The sequence below is a fragment of the Oryctolagus cuniculus genome, chromosome 7, assembly GCF_964237555.1.
Source record: "Oryctolagus cuniculus chromosome 7, mOryCun1.1, whole genome shotgun sequence".
Taxonomy (NCBI): domain Eukaryota; kingdom Metazoa; phylum Chordata; class Mammalia; order Lagomorpha; family Leporidae; genus Oryctolagus; species Oryctolagus cuniculus.
This window is the reverse complement of record NC_091438.1, coordinates 109,964,876-109,986,007: the sequence shown is the minus strand read 5'-3', so window position 1 is coordinate 109,986,007 and position 21,132 is coordinate 109,964,876. Positions and strand designations below refer to the sequence as shown.

Genomic DNA, 21,132 nt, shown 5'->3' with positions numbered 1-21,132 from the left:
CTAAGTTTGGAGTGGTTTGTTAAGAAGGAATAGATAGGGGCTGGTGCTGTGGTACAGCAGGTTAACACCCTGGCCTGAAGCGCTGGCATCCCATATCGGCACCGGTTCCAGTCCTGGCTGCTCCTCTTCTGATCCAGCTTTCTGCTGTGGCCTGGGAAAGCAGTAGAAGATGGCCCAAGTGCTTGGGCCCCTGCACCCGTGTGGGAGACCCGGAAGAAGCTCTTGGTTCCTGGCTTCGGATCAGCGCAGCTCTGGCTGTTGCGGCCCTCTGGGGAGTGAACCAGTGGATGGAAGACCTCTCTCTGTCTCTACCTCTCTCTGTAACTGTCTTTCCAAAGATGGTGCTCAGTGAAATAAATAAAATCAATCTTAAAAAAAAAAGGAATAGATAACTAAAATACTGTCCAAATTTATTTCTAAGCATTTTTATGTTAACTGAGGGAAAATTAACATCAAGTAAAATGAGTAGATCTTAAGTAGCATTCTTTAGAGTTTGAAACATGAACAATCCAATCAACATATAGAAAATTTCCTTTATACCAGAAAGCTTCATCATGCTTCCTTTTGGTCATTTTCTAGCTCTTGTGGGCAATCACTACTATGCATCAATTTATTGGATGGCTGGTCTGCAAAGGTCCAATTCGCTAAATGAACTTGCTTTCTTGTTTAGTTTTATTTGATTAGTTTTCATTTAGAAATTACAACATTTAATTTGACAGGTCCACCTCCCTTTTCTATATCTACATACAGAGACTAGGTGAAGGGGGGAGATTAAGGAACAGAATAATTTCTTTATTTTCCTGAATATGAAGAATTCTGTTGAGTATATTTTTATGTGTATAAGAGGAACTTACATATATTGAAGTATTCACAAGGATATTTCTTGTTCATGGGTTTTTCCTGTGCCCCAGGCTCTGTTATTTAGTCTATGGTGTTATTTATTAGATACTCTGTGTTTTCCCCTCTCTGTGCTATATAGTATCCTGATTCAGCATGAATAAGCTGTGGTAGAGATAAGTAGTAAAATTCTAATAATGCTTTTATAAAGATAAAATGAAAACAGGCCACCTAAAACTAAATAATTGAAAGTAAAAAGTAGATTAGTATTTTGGTAGGTTGGTGTGATTCAACTCTCACATGGCTGTGGGAAGAGAGGAAAAGGCTATGCCTTATGAGAAGTCCTGAGTCCTCTTATGCACCTAGCTTCACGGAGGACCAAAGGAAGTCAGTTTGATTTGAAGGATGCGGCCCTGCCAAGGTTTGTACAAGAAATAGAAGAGTAAGAGAGATATGTACCACATGACTGATGGCCGACCTTTAGATCGCTGTAAGCCTGTGGTATGTGGACTCAGAGTGCTTCAGGCTCTGACCAGATTCACTTTTCTTTTCTTGAGGAGGGACTGGTGGGTGATGGGTTAGAGAGAGAAGGAGAATGGTAAAGCATAGGGAGAAAGGCAGGCATTGCTCCCTGAGAGTTTGTTTCTTTGAACTTTTTCTTTTTTTAAGTTCTTAAGATTTGCTTTGGATATGCTTTTTTGGATATTAGAATCATTTCAGTAAGACACTAATAGTGTTACTAAAAGAAAACACATGTAAAGCTTTAGCCTAGAGGAAGTTCTGGGGAACTGCATGAGAGGGAGCAGCTGACTCAGTGTCCCACTTGAACTTCTCTGATTTCTGCTACAAAAGGGACTCCAAGCAAATCTCATGAGAGGACAACCCAGTTATCCCAGTCAACCTACAGAACTGGGTGAAGTAAGAAAAAAAAAAAAAAAAGCTAGCCTACTTCCTGGTATACAATAGGAAAATCTTAGTTTCCCATTGTAGTTTAGAGAATCCAATCCAGGTGGGAAAGGAGAAAACATAGCTTAGCAGAGCCAAACATCTGCCCCAGGGAGAAAATCTTTGTTGGAATAGCATGAGCCAAGTAACCTTCTGAGTGTAGCTCAAAGTCAGTGGGTTCTAGAGATAATGTGTGTCACATTGTGGCAAGTCTTTAATGAGACTAAGAAGTTGGTAGTAAATCTGTTATGGGGGCCTGTGTTGTGGCGTAACAGGTAAAGTCACTGCCTCCAGTGCTGGCATCCCATAAGGGTGTCAATTGGAGTCCCGGCCACTCCACTTCTGATCCAGCTCTCTGCTATGGACTGGGAAAGCAGTAGAAGATGGCCCAAGTCCTTGGGCCCCTGCACCCATGTGAGAGAACTGGAAGAATCTCCTGGCTCCTGGCTTCAGATCAGTGCAGCTCCAGCCATTGTGGCCAACTGGAGAGTGAACCAGCAGATGGAAGATTTCTCTCTCTCTCTTTGCCTCTCCTCTCTCTATGTAACTCTGATTTTCAGATAAATAAATAAATTGTAAAAAAAAATTGTTACGTAACAAGTAACTGAAGGTTGTTTTGGAGAAATTTCTTCATCAAAGCTAAGGCACAAGCAGATTATTTTGGAAGCCATATGTAACATTTGCTAAAATGGGGAAAAGACTGCCTGCCGAGAAGCTGTTTTGGAGAGTGTTACGGTAATCCAGGTGGAACTCAATGATGCCCTCCCATTCTCTCTCAGCACCAAATTCAGAGCCTTGCATCATCTTACATTGATGTATTATATTTTTATTTATTTGTACAGTACTTTTCAGGAGTACTTTCATTAAAAAAATCACTCCTTTTAAATTTCTCAACAACTCTGTTTAATGTAAAGGGCAAATAGTCTGCTGAAGACTAGACCCAGGTCTGTTGACTCCACATTTCAGATTCTGTTTATATGCTCTTGTATTTTAGCTGCTTTTACCATTAGCAGTCAGAATTTCATAGACTTGGGATTATTGAGGAATGTAGTGGGTGCATGCTTTTCTCAGGAAATTCAGATCTGTAATAGCATCATGAAAAGTCAAAAAGGACATTACCTTTTAGATTCTGACAATTTAGTAGGAAGAAAATTGAAAGAATTAAGAACATGCAGCAAAAGTTGGAGTTAAGAGTTGGGTTGTAGAAAACTGAGTTAATGATGTCTGAAAGCTTATACACCACTTTCAGACAGCCTCATTTGACCAAAATGATGAGGTTCCCTAGGAACCTTCAGAGATCCACTTTTATCAAGAACGGTCATCTACTGTGTGATCTTTTTCCTAAATTACTCAAATATTCAAATACTTTAGGTCTTAATTATCTAAGGTAGAACAAAAACAGAACATTGGTAATAGTTTTTGTCTTTGGGACAAGAATTTGGTATCAGAGAAACTGGAGTAATATTTTAATTTTAGAATTTTGTAGTATAAGAATATTGCGACCTATATGAAAGTAAGTTAAGAGAACTTTTTTCTTGTGTTTTTTAATTGGATGGAATACAGTTAAAATATTTCAAAATATTTTTGAAAGTAGCATAAATGGCTTATATTTTTGGTTCATTGTCCAAATATTTTGCAACTTTTGTAAAAAATACATATCTGTAAATGATAATTGATGGTTTGAAATTAAATAAAAGAAAATGTTGCTAGACTTTTGTCTGAAATCTTTTAATTGCAAAATTTTCTTTTTTTTGTTGTTTAGGTTGGGTGCTAAAAACAAAGACATATTTTAGTAGAAATTCCCCTGTTTTATTGCTTGGAAAATGTTATCATTTTAAATATGAAGGTAAGTGCTAAATTTGTAAACCATTTAAAAATCTTTGTGGAAATTCATTGTGTAGCTTTTTGTTATTTCCAGATCAATTTATTTTTGGCACATTTATGTTAAAAAAATCTGTATTTTATATCACATCATAATATGGCTTGAATTTCATATGAAATCCTTGAGATAAGGATCGTATTATCTTTTGCTCTATCTCTTAGTTCTGGACTTATAGTATGAGTTCTAAGTAGATATTATTTAAATAAATTTTTAATATTCCTTATCAAGCTCTTTAAAGTATGTGATAATAATGAAAATATCCCTTAGTTGACCTAAAATGATAAATCTTCCAGTTCTTAGGATGTCTCTGAATTTCTGAATATACTCATCCTTTCAATAATTCTTTTATCTTTTTTTAATAATTTAAGGCCCTATATATATATATATACATATCAAAGCTTTTTTTTTAAGGCTTATTTATTTCACTTGAAAAGCAGAGTTACAGAGAAGGAGAGCAGAGGAGAGAGAGGAGAGAGAGAGAGAGATTGATCTTACATCCACTGGTTCATTCCCCCAATGGCCACAATGGGCGGAGCTGGATCTATCTGAAGCCAGGAACCAGGAGCTTCTTCCAGGTTTCCCACATGGGTCAGGGGTCCAAGGACTTGAGCCATCTTCCACTGCTTTCCCAGGCACATTAGCAGGGAGATGGATTAGAAGTAGAGTAGCTGGGACTCCAACTGGCGCCCATATGGGATGCCAGTGCTGCAGGTGGTGGCTTAACCTATGCCACAGTGCCCACCCCTTATATTTTATCTTAATTAATGCCACTTAAGGAGTGCCAGGCATCTTGCCTAGATTTTGGGAAATATCTTGGATTCTCACAAAAAATTTACAAGAGGTGGACCCAAGTGTCTTACGAACATGAAAGTAGGAGGTTAGAGAAGTTTAATAATTTGTTCAAAGTTACATGCTGGCTAAGATGAAATTTAAACCAACATTAGTCTCTAATACTAATGTTCTTTTTATTGTATTTCTTGGCTTGGTTTTATGTGTTTGAGTGTGTTGTGTTTTGAGTGAGAGAGAGAGTAAATAAGCATGAGAGTATGCTATTAAGATTTTACTCATTTTTGGCTGATTATTTTAGTCTATCATTTAACAGCAATTTTCTAAAACCTTGTAAATGACTTTTAATAGCAATAGTAACAGTTAACATTGAGCATTTGTAATGTGCCAAGCAGTATTCTAAGTAATTTACATATATTAACCCTTTGAGTTATCACAATAATCTTGGAGGATGAGGAAGAAGTTGGTAGATAAAACAGGTGAATGGAGCAGTATGATGAAAGCAATAGCTGAGATATTAGAGATCACATTTAGGAAATAGAGGGAGGGGGAGGGGGGAGGGGGAGCAGGAGGTATTCAGGGAGAACATTTGTGTGTATTGAGTTTTCCCTCAAGTTTAGTTGTGGTGGGAGGTAGTTCAGAACAAGGAGCAAATTATGGAAGAGAATCTTAAATGCTATTCTAGCTAGGTCATATTTTAAACAGGCAACAGTATGGTGAGGAGTATGAGCTTTGAGGTCAGGCATATCTGGGTTTAAATTTTGGCTTTTTTTTTTTTTTTTTTTTTACTTTTTAGTTGTTATTTTAAACAAGTTATGTTATCTCACCAAGTATTAATGATACTTGTATCATAGGTTTTAGTTATGTGTCTGATACATATAAGTGTTCTAAATAATAATGGTAGAACAATTTTGGGAAAAAGCTTTTAGATTCCTTTTAGGCATGGCATTATATATTTTTTGAAAACTTACAATAGGTTCTTAGGGTTCCTCAGTTCAAGAGATGAAATATAATTGATGCAAAAACTACAAATGAGACAAATAGAATACTCTTCTCTTCTGGACCTGGAGGAAGGAGAAAGGTGTAGGAGGAAGGAAGAAGGGAGAGAGAGCCAGAATGGTATGGGAAGCAGAATATACCTTGAGAATTTCCTAGTAACATCCCCTAAACTTCAGTAAATTTAGCTGTGATCAAGAAATGCTTAAGAGGAATTCTTTTCGAAAAAGATGAAATTTGGCATTTGGAGCAAAAAATAACACTTATCATTGCAGGATCTAGAAGTAAAAACAACCATGAATGCTAAAGCTGTAAGCTAGCAGAAATCTTAGGGCCAGCACTAGACTTCTATGTGTCACATAATTTTTGGTTTAAGCAGATTTACTAAGATTTGTAAGAGTTGAGGTTTGTGGTGTCTTAAATACAATGATGATTATTACCCCTCCCACCTTATTTTTAAAGTCTTATTTGAGAGGCACAGAGAGATCGTTCAATTACTGGTTCTCTCCTCAAATACCCACAGCAGCCAGTGCTGGAGCAGGCTGAAGGCAGGAGCCTGGAATTAATTCTGGGTCTCCCATGTGGGTAGCAGGGACCCAAGTACTTGAGCCATCACCTGCTGCCTCCCAGAGTCTGCATTGCGAGAAGCTAGAATCTGAAGCAGAGTCAAGACTCAAATTGAGGCATTGCAGTACAGGATGTGAGTGTCTCAACCTGTGTCTTAATCACTAGACTAAACACCCACTCCATGTGTCTGCTTTAATGGTAGTACTATGCTGTTTTGGTTACTGTAGCTTGTTAGTATGTTTTAAAGTCAGGTATTTTAATGCTTCCAGTTTGTTCTTCTTTGCTCAGAATTGCTTTGGCTATTTGGGGTCTTTTGTAGTTCCATACAGATTTTAGGAGTGCTTTTATACATTTTTTAAAAAATATTCATTTATTTTTTACTTGAAAGGCAGAGTTACAGAGAGGCAGAGGCAGAGGCAGAGAGAGGGAGAGAGAGAGAGAGAGGTCTTCCATCTGCTGGTTCACTCTCCAGAAGGCTGCAATGGCCAGAGCTATGCCTATTTGAAGCCAGGAGCCAGGAGCTTCTGCTGGGTTTCTCATGCAGGTGCAGGGGCCCAGAGACTTTGATCATTTTGACTGCTTTCCCAGGCCATAGCAGAGAGCTGGATTGGAAGTGGAACATCCGGGAATCAAACCAGTGCCCATATGGGATGGTAGCACTGCAGGCGATGTCTTTACTTGCTACACCACAACCCGGCCCCTATATTTCTTTGATAAATGTCATAAGTTTTTGATAGGAATTGCATTGAATCTATAGATCACTTTGACTGTTGTGGATATTTTAACAATATCAGCTCTTTCAATCCATGAACTTGGGTTGTCTTTCCATTATTTTGTATCTTTTTCAGTTCCTTTCATCAATTTTCATTGTAGGGATCATTCATTTCCTTGGCTTAAATATAAGGTATTTTTTCCCCTAGCTATTGTGAATGGGAATTACTTCTTGATTTCTTTCTCAGCATTTTTATTTTTGGTGTATAAAAAAAGTTATTGATTTTCGGGGGCTGGCACTGTGGTGCAGTAGATTAATCCTATCCCATATGGGTACAGTTCAAGTCCTGGCTTTCTGCTATGGCTTGTGAAAACAGTGGAGGGTGGCCCAAGTCCTTGGGCCCCTGCACCCACGTGGGAGACCTGGAGGAGGTCTCCTGGCTCCTGGCTTTGGATTGGTGCAGCTCAGCCACTGTGGTCGTCTGGGGAGTGAACCAGTGGATGGAAGACCTCTCTTTCTCTGCCTCTCTGTGACTCTGCCTTTTAAATAAATAAATAAATCTTTAAAAAATACCTATTGATTTTTATATGTTGATTTTTGTGTCTTGCAGCCATACTAAATGTGTTTTGTCAGTTCTAACAGCATTTTTTTTTTTTAGTGAAGGCTTTATGTTTATATAGATATAAAATCATGTTATCTGCAAAAAGGAATAATTTGACCTCCTCTTTTTCTGTTTGTATGCCCTTCATTTTTTTTTCTCTTGCCTTATTGCTCTGGCTAAGAGTTTCTGAGCTATATAGAATAAGAGTGATGAAAGCATCTTTTTCTTGTTCGTGATCTTGGAGGTAATTTCAACTTTTCCCCCATTCAATTTGATGGAGGCTGTTGGTTTTGTTATAAATAGCCTTCACTGTGTTGAGGTACATTCCTTATAAACCTAATATTTTAGGGCTTCTTATCATGAAGCGATACCTTTATCAAATGCTTTCTGTACATCTGTTTGATAATGCATGTTTTTAAAAAGTTTTATTTATTTGAAAGGCAGAATGATAATGAGAGAGAAAATGAGAAAGACAAAGACCTTCCATCCACTGGTTCATGCCCTAAATCTCTGAAATAGTTAGGGCGAGGTTAGGCCAAAGCCAAGAGCTAGGAGTTCTATCCAGATTTCCCACATGGGTAATGGGAACCCAAGTACTTTGGCCATCACCTGCTGCCTCCCAGGTGGTATTACCAGGATGCTGGATCAGAAGAGGAGGTACAACTTGATCACAGGTACTACAGTATGGGGTGCAGGGCTTCTAAGTGTGGCTTAACCCACTGCACTACAATGCCTATGCCATAATACAGTTTTTTATCTCTTTTTTTGTTTGATGTGATATATTATTTACTTGTGTGTGTTGAATCATCATCCTTACATTTTTGAGACAAGCCCTACTTGACCATGGTGTATAATCTTCTTAATGTGCTGTTTTCTTTTTCTAATGTATCCTTGTCTGGTTTTTAATTGGCTGATATTGGCTTTGTAGAATAAGTTTGGCAGGGGTTCCTCCCTTTCAGTACTTCGGAATACCTTGAGAAGAATTGGTATTGGTTTTTTTAAATTAAAGTTTTGATTAATTTAATTTTGATTTTAAAGTAAAAAACACATTATTTACTTGAAAGATGGGGATGGAGATATGGAAATGGAGAGTGAAATCTTCCATCCACTGATTCATTCCCTAAATGTTCACATTAGCCAGGACTGGCACAAAACTTGTTGCAAAACTCCCATGTGGGTGGCATTGCCCACTTGAACCTTCACTGTTGCCTCTAAGGGTGCACATTAGCAGGAAGCTGGAATCAGAAGAATGGTGGAGACTCAAATCCAGGTACTCTGCTATGAAATGGGGGCATTGTTAGGAGACTTTTTATTATTGATTCAGTCTTATTTGATCTATCCAGGTTTTGCAGTTCTCATGGTTCTATTTTGATAGGTTAAATGTCTTTAGAAATTTATCAGGTTCTAGAATTTCTTTTTTTTTTTTATTTATTTATTTGAAAATCAGAGTTACACAGAAAAAGAATGAGAGGCAGAGAGAGAGAGAGGTCTTCCATGTGCTGGTTCACTCCCCAGATGGCTGCAATGGCCAGAGCTGTGCCGATCTGAAGCCAGGAGCCAGCAGCTTCTTCTGGGTCTTCCATCAGGGTGCAGGGGCCCAAGGACTTGGGCCACCTTATACTGCTTTCCCAGGCCATAGCAGAGAGCTGGATCAGAAGTGGAGCAGCTGGGACTCGAACCGGTGCCCATAGGGGATGCCAGCCCTGGTCGTGGCGGCTTTACCCACTATGCCACAGCACTGGCCCCAGGATTTCTAATTTGTCGGTTATATAGTTGTGCATAATGGGCCTCATGTCTTTTTTGTTGTTGTTGTTGTATTTCTTTTTATTTTAAGATTTATTTATTGATTTAAAGGAAGACTTACAGAGAGAGAGGGAGATACAGAGAGGGAAGGAGGGGGAGAGAGAGGGAGAGAGAGGTAGTAGGAGAGAGACAGAGAGAGAGAGAAGATACATACACCCCATTGATTTTTTTTTTTTTTTTTTTTTTTTTCCCAAAATGGCTACAATGGTAAGGGCTGGGTCAGGCTGAAGCCAGGAGATAGAAGCTTCATCTGGGTTTCCCACAGGGGTGCAGGAGCCAAAGCACTTGGGCCATTCTCTGCTGCTTTCCCAGGTCATTAGCAGGGAACTAGATTGGAAATGGAATAGCTTGGACACAAACCGGCACCCATGCCTGTGTCACAGGTGGTTGCTTAACCTGTTATGCAACAATTCTAGCCCTGTGCATTTTTTTTTTTAATTTTTAAATTTTTTAAGATTTATCTATTTATTTGAAAGGTGGAGTTACAGAGAGGCAGAGGCAGAGAGAGAGACAGATCTTCCACTCGCTGGTTCACTTCCCAAATGGCTACAGCAGCCCAAGCTGGGCCGATCCAAAGCCAGGAGCCAGGATCTTCCTCCAGGTCTCCCATGCAGGTGCCACAGCAGAGAACTGGATCGGAAGAGGAGCAGCCAGGTCTCAAACTGGCACCCCTATAGGATGCAGATGGCAGCTTTACCTGCTACACCACAGCGCCGGCCCACGTGCATTTATTTTTGAAGGCTATTTTTTCTACATCACTGATTTTGAACAGTTTGATTATGATGTTCCTTTGGTGTACTTTTCTTGTTTTTTTTTTTTTAATGTTTTTATTGAGCTTCTTTGGTCCTTTTGTCTTCAAACTTTTTTTTCTTTCCTTTTTACACATTTATTAGCTTACATGAAATTATCTCATAGCTCACTAATTCTCTCCCTTTTTTAAAAAAATTATTTATTTGAAAGTTTCACAGGGAGAGGAGGAACAGAGAGAGAGAGAGAGAGAGAAAGAGAGAGGGAGGGAGAGAGATCTTCCATCTGTCGGTTCATTCCCCAGCTGGCCATAATGGCCAGAGCTGTGCCGATCTGAAGCCAGGAGCCAGTAGCTTCTTTTGGGTCTCCCATGTTGGGGCAGGGATCCCAAGGACCTGGGCCATCTTTTACTGCTTTCCCAGGCCATAGCAGAGAGCTGGATCGGAAGTGGGGCAGCCAGGACTCGAACCAGCGCCCATATGAGATGTCAGCACTGCAGGCAGTGGCTTTACCCGCTATGCCACAGTGCCAGCCCCACAATTCTCTTTTAAATAAAGTTGCTCTCTCTTTTTTACTTAAAAAATTGGTTATTTTCATTTTATTTGAAAAGCAGAGAGACAGAAGCAGAGTGCAAGACCCAGAGCATTCATAAATGGATTTATGTTTCACTCCCTAAAAGCCTGCCATAGCCAAGGCTGGGCCAGGCTGAAGTCAGCAGCCTGTAATTCCATCTGAGTCTCCCATGTAGGTGGCAGGGACACAAGCACTTGGCCCATCATCTGCTGCCTCACAGGATATGCATAGCAGGTGGCTGGATTGGAAGCAGAGTAACTGAACCAGACACTCAACATGGGATGCAGGCATTCCAATGACTGTGTAACCCTGTGCCAAATGCTCGCCCACAAATTGAGCATATTTTCTTGTGCAATATTTTTACTTGTCCATTAAAAAAATATTTATTTTCTTGAGAGGCAGAGTTACAGGATGAGAGAAGAGACATAGATCTTCCATCTCAGATGGCAAAAAAAAAAAAAAAAAAAAAAAGGCCAGGACTGGGCCAGACCAAACCCAGGAGCCAGGAGCTTCTCCCAGGTCTCCCATGTGGGTACGGGGGTCCAATTACTTGGACCATCTTCCACCGCCTTCCCAGGCACATTAGCAGGGAGCTGGATCAGAAGGAGCAACCGGGACTCAAACCTGCGCCCGATGCTGGGGTTGCAGGAGGCAGCCTTACCCACTATGCCATAACTCTGTCCCCTAATTGTTCATTTTTATAAGTCTTCATTAGATCATCTGTAAATCCTTTTGTGGATATTTATAGGAAATGGCTTCATCTACTCCATTAGCTGAATTTTTCACATACTTAATGGTATTTTGTAAGAACGTAGTTCTTAATATACTTAACTTTTTAGAAACTCATTAAATTATTATCGCTTTTATGTTCTTTTTAAAAAATCTTTGTTTACTTCAAGATGTGCAGATTTTCTCTTCAAAATTTTGAAGGTCTTTTCCATTACTACTTTTTTTGTCTCGTTGTTTTTAAGATCTGTTCTTTGTGTGTGTGTGTGTGTGTGTGTATTTCATTTTATTCTGCTTAGAATTCATGTCCTTTTTAAAATCTGGGAAATGCTGGCCCCTTTTAATTATAGTTGTTCCCTATTTTTTCTTTTCTCTTTTTCCGCATCTCTGTTAAATCTTTCTGTTAAAACTTCTCCATGTCTCTGAATTTGTTTGTTTTTTCATATTTTCTATTACTTTGTCTCTGCACTATGTTCTTGGTAATTTCTTTCTTTCTTCTGATTCCCTAATTGTATCCTGAGTTGTGTGTAATTTGCTGTTTAATTGTACACCGAGTTTCTGTCTTCTGTTATTTTTCATTTCCAGAAGTTCTGTTTGGTAGACTTTCATATGTGCCTGGTCTGTTTTCTGTTATTTGTTTAGCTTTCAATCATTCCCTTTTTAAAAAAAGGCATGCAAAATTTATTTTATCCCATATCTAATAAGTAAAGTAGCTGTGTTCTTTGAGGGTTTGTTTTGCAATTTGGTTTTATCCTGATTATTTTTTGTAGTAGTTTGTTTCATTGTGTTTTTTTGATTGTGAAAATCAACCTTGACTGAGACCTCAGGATTACTAGCTGTTCTGTTCTATTTCTGTTATCAGCTTGCTTTCCCATTCTCTGTAGAGGTTTCTTAGAGTTTTCCCCATTTCCCATAAACTTTGATCTTATATCTCTCTATCATAAAAAACAAAAAGCAGAAAAACAGAACAAAAGCCTACCTCCTTTTGTTCCATTTATCTTATATTCACCTAACAATATATATGCAATAAACAGTATGGGCTGAACTGCTTGGTGCTGAAGATACAGAGGTATAGGAAATAATTCTATTCTTTTCCGTTTGGAGCACATGATACCTGGAATGGAGGAAATGTGGGTTAAAAATTATGGATATAATTAATTAAGACTGTGACAAAGTAAAGTCAGTTGGAGAGTAGAATACTGGGGACAGTATTATAGTAGTACTATAGGCTAAAGGACAACAGAATTCAGATAGTACTAGCAGTATTCCAATAATACTTATAGTAAATATTAAGAGGTTACATCTTAAGATGATAAGGAATTAATTACTTTTCCAAAGTAGGAGGTTAGGAACTGTATGTTTGTTAAGCCACAGGAGGGGATACGAATTATGTAATATTGTATTAATTTTAAAACAAATTTAAATGTCTAAAGTGGAAAATCTGGACCTATTTTTAGTGCTATGTTCAATATAGGTACTTTTCTATAATTAGCTTCAAATTTTTCATAATATTGAGAGAAAGAAATTGATAATGGGGATTTATGATTGATTTGTCTGTTATCAATACTGTATGTAGCAACTTAGTTCCATTAAGCTGAATACATGTATCCAAAGTTAGAGTGACTATAATTTTTTTCAGAATGAGGGCTTTGAAAGGGACGGTAGTAGGGAGGATGAGGAATAAAAGCAAAGTGAAACTTTTTTAGCTTTAACATTCTGCAGAACAGTCTTGGAAATTGACATCCTTAGAACTGAGAGTTGTAGGCAGGTTTATTATTTACCTACCCAAACTAATCAGCATTTATTGGGATCTACTTGGACTAAAGGTTGTAAAGATGACTAACATTTTCTTGAGAGTAATCAAGGAATCAAGGAATGAGAGTTCATTCTGAGCACTAGTGTGTTATAAATTATTGGACAATGATGGCCTTAGCTTTTACATAAAATTTGTATTAGAGATGATATATTCGGAAAAGCCTCAAAAATGGTATAAGTGGTTAGCAAGAATTTTTTAAAAATAGTATTTGAGCAGAAAAGGGTAACTATATTTTAAGAATTTTATATTATTACTTTTTAGTTATCTTTGATTTTGTAATTTGAGTAATATTTATAACAGTATGTACATTTTATTTAATGTGAAGAACTAGCTTATATGATTACACATGTTGACAAATATGGTATTTTTATTTGCAAATTAACTTCAGAGAGCTTTAATATGTATATCCTAAGCTAAGTGAAGTAAAAAGAAATTTTTATATTATTCTCTCATAAAGGGGCAGATTATATATTGATAATTATTGTTATTATTAACAATAATATTACTGGTAATACTTTACATTAGTTACTTCTACAGTGTTCAAAACACTTCAGCTTTCATTCTCAGCTGATTTTCATAACAGCCTGATAGGATAAAATTTATCTTCCTTTTACAAATCAGAAAAAGAAAGACTAGCAAGATTGTCATATTCAGTACTTCAATACTATCTCAAGATATTTTATGGTGAAATATTACAATATCAGTATCTCCTTTCTTATCTTTAGACTATAATTTGTATTTTTAATTTGTAGATGAAAATAAAATGTTACCTGCAAGATCAGGATGTACAATAGAAGATCATGTAATTGCAGGAAATGTAGAAGAATTTCGTAAAGATTTCATTTCTAGAATATGGTTGACCTACAGAGAAGAATTTCCTCAAATAGAAGGCTCAGCTTTGACAACTGACTGTGGTTGGGGCTGTACATTGAGAACTGGACAGATGTTGTTGGCTCAAGGACTTATACTACACTTTCTTGGTAGAGGTAAATTACATCTGTGTTGTTTAAACTCCATCTTGTCTATTGCATAAAATTCCATGATATTAATTTATTGACTCTCGGATATTTTCTGAAGGTGTAACTAATCTGGCATATTACAGTTTTATTGAACTGAGTGGCCAAATATAACTTTCATTATTCCCTTTTAAAAATACATTATAAATATACCTTTTTTTTTTTTTTTTTTGACAGGCAGAGTGGACAGTGAGAGAGAGACAGAGAGAAAGGTCTTCCTTTTGCCGTTGGTTCACCCTCCAATGGCTGCCGTGGCCGGTGTGCTGCGGCCGGTGCACTGCGCTGATCCGAAGGCCAGGTGCTTCTCCTGGTCTCCCATGGGGTGCAGGGCCCAAGCACCTGGGCCATCCTCCACTGCACTCCCTGGCCACAGCATAGAGCTGGCCTGAAAGAGGGGCAACCGGGACAGAATCTGGCGCCCCGACCGGGACTAGAACCCGGTGTGCCAGCGCCGCTAGGCGGAGGATTAGCCTGTTGAGCCGCGGCACCAGTCGATATACCTTTTTTTTTTTTTTTAATTTATTTATTTGTTTGAAAGGCAGAGTTACAGAGAGGTAGGGACAGAGAAAGAGAGAGAGAGAGAGAGAGAGAGGTCTTCCATCCGCTGGTTCACTTCCCAAATGGCCACAACGGCCAGAGCTTCCTCCAGGTTGCCCATTAAGGACTTGGGCCACCTTCTGCTGCTTTCCCAGGACATTGCAGAGAACTGGATTGAAAGTGGAGCAGCCAGGACTCGAACCAGTGCCCAAATAAGATGCTGGCACTGCAGGTGATGGTTTTACCCGCATACGCCACAGCACTGACCCCCTAATATACCTTTTATTTTTCATCATCACCATGAAATTTAGTTCAAATTTTAGTAACCTTTAGATTTTTTGGGGGCATTACTTTCCCTTTTAGTTGAACTCTGGATTATATTCAGTGAGTCCTGGGCAAGTGAATAGTTGTGATTTTGGTGAGATAATTTATAATTTTTATTTGTTTTCATTTGATTTGAAAGAGAGAGAGAGACAAACATGAAGAGAGCTTTTATTTACTGGTTCACTCCCCAAGTGCCTGTAACAAACAGGTTGAAGCCAGGAGTGTAGAACTTATTTTAGGTCTTGCATGTGAGCAGCAGAGACTTAGCTACCTGAGCCATCATCCACTGCTTCCTAAAGTGGGCACCACAGGAAGCTGGAACCTGAAGTAGAACTGGGCTTTAAACCTAGCTATTCTGATATAGGATGTAGGTGTCCCAAGTAGCATCCTAACCACTGTTTCAAATGTCCACCCTGTTTATGTTTTTTAAATCTTAAGAGTTTAAGAGTTAATAACCAGAATTAATGTTTCTTTATTTTTCCCTACATAGTGATAATTCTTTAAAATTATTTTTATAAATATGACTATAATTATTTACATTCAATTGATTATATTCTTTTAAATCCTCAAAAATTTTATTGACATCTAACATATACATATTATCTATATATTTCCTAATGGAACACCTTCTATTAGTCAATTTTTATAATGTGAACATTTGTCAAGGGATTTTAGTGTACTGTTTTAAGCTGTAATATCTAATTATTACTGAATATTATCATCTTTTTTTAAAGTGTTAAGCAGTATTCTTATAATGCATGACAAATATTTAGTAGGCTTCCATAGAAATTACTTAGAATGTTTTTTGTAGAGTGGTGTGAATAATATAAGGAAAAGGAATATTTTTTATTATTTTTATTTTATTTTTTTATTTATTGATTTATTTTTTGACAGGCAGAGTGGACAGTGAGAGAGAGAGACAGAGAGAAAGGTCTTCCTTTGCCGTTGGTTTACCCTCCAATGGCCGCTGCGGCAGGCGCGCTGCGGCCAGCGCACCGCACTGATCGATGGCAGGAGCCAGGTGCTTCTCCTGGTCTCCCATGCGGGTGCAGGGCCCAAGCACTTGGGCCATCCTCCACTGCACTCCCTGGCCACAGTAGAGAGCTGGCCTGGAAGAGGGGCAACCGGGACAGAATCCGGCGCCCCGACCAGGACTAGAATCCGGTGTGCCGGTGCTGCAAGGCGGGGGATTATCCTAGTGAGCTGCGGCGCCGGCCGGAAAAGGAATATTTTTAAAAAGATTTATTTGTTTATTTGAAATGCAGAGTTATGACACAGAGTGAGGGAGGGAGGGAGAGAGAGAGAGATCTTCAATCTGCTGGTTCACTTCCCAAATGGCCACAATGGCTGGAGCTGGGCCGATCCAAAGCCAGGAGCCAGGAGCTTCTTTTGGGCTTCCCAAGTGAGCTCAGGGGCTTAAGCACTTTGGTCATATTCCATTGCTTTCTCAGGCATATTAGCAGGGAGCTGGATTGGAAGTGGAGCTGCCGGGACTCAAACCCACTCCCATATGGGATGCCGGCGCTGCAGGTGGTGGCTTTACCTGCTATGCCACAGTGCCAGCCCCTGGAAAGGGAATTTTTAAACTGATTTTGTGGGTTACTTTATTTGTAGTTTTGTATAATCAAGGGCAATGATTGAATCATATAATAGTCCTCACTAGGTCTTTGAATCTATGTTTTATTTTAATTTAAAATTATGTATTTTTAATAACTTTTTATATAAAGTAACTATAACTTTTGTTATTAGAAGCAGTGATGTAATGGGTATATTTAATTTTTTTACCTTTGATCTTTCATGATTATATTAGCTTTTCATTTACTAGAGAATTGGTATTACTCCTTAAAAATATGTAGTTATTCTAAAAGAATGTGTAGGAAAATGTAGTCTAAAAAATGTAAAATTTCTGTGATCAAACTTCTGCTTTAATATGTGATCAAAACATAATCCACTTTCCAAAGATATTTATTCATGTCATATATTGTTAGTAAATATCTTTGTCATGCCTTTGGATAGTCGAGATTAGGTGTCTGATAAGCAGTCTAGTTATGGCATAAAAAGATTTTTCCATCTCAACATTGTTACAGGAAAACATATTACAGAATTCCCCTTGTCTACCTGAATTTACTATCTTTTCTTTTGTTTTTGATTTTATGTTTTCCCCTGATTATATAGATATTATCATTTTAGGAACTGAAAACTATAGAAAAGTCCAGAGAATAATATAAGCAGTCAGATATAAAAGTTATTGATATTGACTTATTTTTCTGATTGTATCATTTTTAAAGGAGCTTTTTTCTTTCAAAACATTATTTATTGGGGCCGTTGCTGTGGCACAGTGGGTAAAGCTACCGCCTGCAGTGCCAGCATCCCATATGGGCACCTGTTCAAGACCTGGCTGCTCCTCTTCTGATCCAGCTCTCTGCTATGGCCTGGGAAAGCAGTACAAGATGGCCCAAGTGCTTGGGCCCCTGCATCTGCATGGGAGACCTGTAAGAGGCTCCTGGCTCCTGGCTTTGGATCAGCCCAGCTCCAGCCATTGTGGCCATTGGGCAGTGAACCATTGGATGGAAGACCTCTCTCTCTCTCTCTCTGCCTCTCTGTAACTGCCTTTCAAATGAATAAGTCTTTTAAAAACTTAATTTATTTATTTGAGAGAGAGTGAGAGAGTAGGCTGCATGAGCATGCTCCTATCTGCTGTTTCACTCCCCAAAATGCCCCTGATGACCAGGACTGTGTTGAGACTGAAGCTGGGAGTTGGGAACTCATTCCAGGTCTCCTTTGTGGGTGTCAGGAACCTGGTTACATGGGCTGTCACTGCTGCCTCTCAGTATCTGCACTAAAAGGAAGCTGGAGTCAGGAGACAGAAATGAGAAATGAACCCAGGCACTCTGATAAGGTGTTCAGGTATCTTAAGTACTAGACCAAATGTCTGCCTCTAAGCAGCTTTATTGGGATTTATTCCGTGTACCCTAAATTCATGCATTTAGTCAACAATTAATTAGTTCTTAGGCTATTTATAGAGTTCTGAAACTATGACCCTACTCTAATTTTAGAACATTTTCATCATCCCCTAAAGAAACCTATAGCCATTAGTAGACATTCCAATACTTCTCCATACTCAATCATTATCTACTTTCTCTCTCTGTGTATTTACATATTCCTGAGTTTACTATTTTAGTTTAGTGACCCATGTAACTGTAAATTCTACCTACATATTTTAGTAGATTTGTTGAAATCTAACTAGTTAAAAAATCTGAACACCTTGCTTTGGAACTACTATAGCTTGGACCTGGCCTGATGCTTTGAACATTGAAAATTCAGACTCTGAATCGTGGACTTCTCACACCGTAAAAAAATTTACTGCATCATTTGAAGCCTCGCTTTCAGGGGAAAGAGAACTCAAAACTCCGACAATTTGTCTGAAGGAAACAATCGGGAAGTGTTCTGAGGATCACGAGACAGAAAATGAAATTTGTCATAGGAAAATCATCTCTTGGTTTGGTGACTCCCCCCTGGCGGCCTTTGGCTTACATCAACTAATAGAATATGGAAAGAAGTCTGGGAAGAAAGCTGGAGATTGGTATGGACCAGCTGTAGTTGCTCACATATTAAGGTATAATTGTTTTAAAACCTTTCATGTTTTACAAAGGTCCTCAAGCTCAGAGTTAGATTGCAATGCCTGTATATAATTGGAACTTTAAAAATGTAACTATGTTCATAAAAGAGCTCATATTTGCTAATGGGGAAAAAACAGTGTATTGCAACACTAGTTACATTTAATTTATCTACTGACCAGTTTTTCTTCTCTTGTTCTTAGGTTTAAATATCCAGGGTCTCATTAGATTAGCTTATGGAGATGTTCTAAAAAAGTGACATCTCTTTCAACCTTGGAATATACGTAGCATAGTTTTTTTTTTTTTTTTTCTTAAATAGTTACCTGGGGCTGTAATGAACTAATAGTATAATGAAATGTCAATAAAAATAGCTAAAATTGATGTTCTCAACATTTCTTTGCATACATCAGATTCTTGTGAATTGTAAATGTATGGGACTATTAATATTCTAATTATATAACAGAAAAAATAAAGGGTCTTTGACATTCTGGGTGGTTAGAAAAAAATTGAAAATTTAATTTCACTATATCTTTTCACCTTTTCGTACGATTTATTTGGATGTTAAAATTTTTTTTAAGAAAGCTTAATTTGTTGTGTGTCCCATTATTAAAATAAACTGAATCATTAATAGGTCATATAAGCATAGTGTGTTACAGTGAATTTACTACATTTATAATCATATTTAAATTTAAAATTATTACAAAGCATTTTTCTGTATTAATGTATTTATCCTTCACAGGCTAGATGCTTATGGTTGAAAAAGCGTGTGCCTAATGTTATTAATTAGATTGTTAATAGTGACAATTCCAGATTGTTGTGACATTTATTAAACATAATTTTTAAAGCATAGTTTCTACCATTCCAGATCTGTTTTTTGTAAAGTGCAAATAGTAAATATTTTAGCTTTTAGGTCTGATAAGATTTCTGTTGCCCATTTTTCTTCTTTTTTTCCTTTCAATCCTATAAAACTGTCAAAAACATTCTTATCTTGCTGGTGGTACAAAAACTGGCTATAGGGGCATAGTTTTCCAATCTCTTTTTTATACTAACATAGGAACATGCATATAATAGGGCATTATCAGTTAAAGAATTATAAAGACACAGTTAAATTAAAAAAATTGTATTTCCCCAATTTGCATAATTTTCTTTTACAGATTGTTATTGTGATTTTTTTCGAATCTTGTACACCATTGGGAACATTAAACTCACTGATAAATATTTTTCTTTCTTTTTTTTTTTTTAGACAGGCAGAGTTAGACAGAGAGAGAGACAGAGAAAAAGGTCTTCCTTCCGTTGGTTCACCCTTCAAATGGCCACTACAGCCAGCGTGCTGCGCCGATCCGAAGCCAGGAGCCAGGTGCTTCCTCCTGGTCTCCCATGCGGGTGCAGGCGCCCAAGCACTTGGGCCATCCTCCACTGCACTATTGGGCTACAGCAGAGAGCTGGACTGGAAGAGAAGCAATTGGGACAGAATCCGGCACCCCAACCGAGACTAGAACCCCGGGTGCTAGTGCCACAGGCAGAGGATTAGCCAAGTGAGCCGCGGCGCCGGCCAGAAATATTTTTTAATTTGCAGTTTTACTTAGTATTCCAAGACTTGAAATTAAGAAATTCATATTTTCAAATCATATGTTTTTGAATGAAGGAAAAGATAGTCATGTTATTGTTTGAAGAAAAATTATAAGTGTACCAGAGTACAAACGTAGTAATTCACTTCTGTGAACAAATCTTGAAGCATGTTGTAATACCACTGGTTAGAAAATGCTTAATATAGCCAGTTGAGTGGTTGGGAGGAGGGTATGTCCTTATACCCAAAGTTTTTTCACATATGATACAACTTAGTTTTAGTGTTCCTTTAGTACTTTAGTGTAATATTTGAGTTTGAAAAATTTAACTTGATTTCTAAAACTGTGCAGATGATAGTTTTTGCAGCAGATACTGTAGGTTAAGTAGGAAAGTCAGGTAAATGATGGTCTTTTTTTTCTCTCATAAATGATATCCCTAGTTGCTACCTGGAAATGCTAGTTAAGATTTTAAAGGATGACACTTGTTATTTTCTTAGAAAAGCGGTTGAAGAAGCAAGACACCCTGATTTACAAGGGATAACGGTTTATGTTGCACAGGATTGTACAGGTAATGGATGTAAATAATACTAATTTTTGTCTGTTTTAGTTGTTTAAACTTTTCATATGTGTTTAGGTTATCCTCCCATTTATACTGTAAATGATTAGGACAGTAGCATATTCCTACATAGCACCCTATATTTAGTAGGCACTTATTAAATATTTTTGATTGAGTATATTCTCTGAATTATTAAATACAATGTTAAAATAAACTCTCAAAATTTCATGATTTAAAATAACTACTTTAAAAGAGATAGATGGGAAAATTTAACATAGGTATATACTTGGGCAGCATGTGTAACAATTACCATCTCACTGGTGAATGTGTTTTAAAGAAAAGACAATCTTTAGTTTATCTTACGAAAACTGAGTATGTACTTTAGTAAATCATTTAATGCCTAATGATGCAGTTGTTGTCCAGATACAAACATTAAAAAAAATTTGTTTGAGAGCCAGAGAGTCAGAGAAAGAGCTAAAGAGAGAGACAAATCTGCCATCTACTGGTTCACTCCCCAAATGCCTGC

The 21,132-nt window shown here is 37.8% G+C and overlaps 1 protein-coding gene across 24 annotated transcripts in view; it reads left to right on the top strand.

The window, feature by feature from the left end:
* Positions 1-21,132, top strand: part of ATG4C (autophagy related 4C cysteine peptidase) — a 98,377-nt gene that overhangs the window by 29,665 nt on the left and 47,580 nt on the right. For 18 of the 24 annotated variants that reach the window (XR_007923616.2, XM_070078365.1, XM_008265139.4 and 15 more), the window contains 4 exons: positions 3,545-3,628; positions 13,744-13,977; positions 18,154-18,484; positions 20,548-20,618. Coding sequence is in view for 23 of the 24 variants with exons in the window: in XM_070078365.1 (XP_069934466.1) it covers positions 3,545-3,628; positions 13,744-13,977; positions 18,154-18,484; positions 20,548-20,618 (720 nt within the window). In the remaining variant the exon portion in view is untranslated. The remainder of the gene's footprint in view (positions 1-3,544; positions 3,629-13,743; positions 13,978-18,153; positions 18,485-20,547; positions 20,619-21,132) is intronic. The other 6 variants (XM_070078371.1, XM_008265143.4, XM_070078372.1 and 3 more) reach the window with 2 other exon arrangements.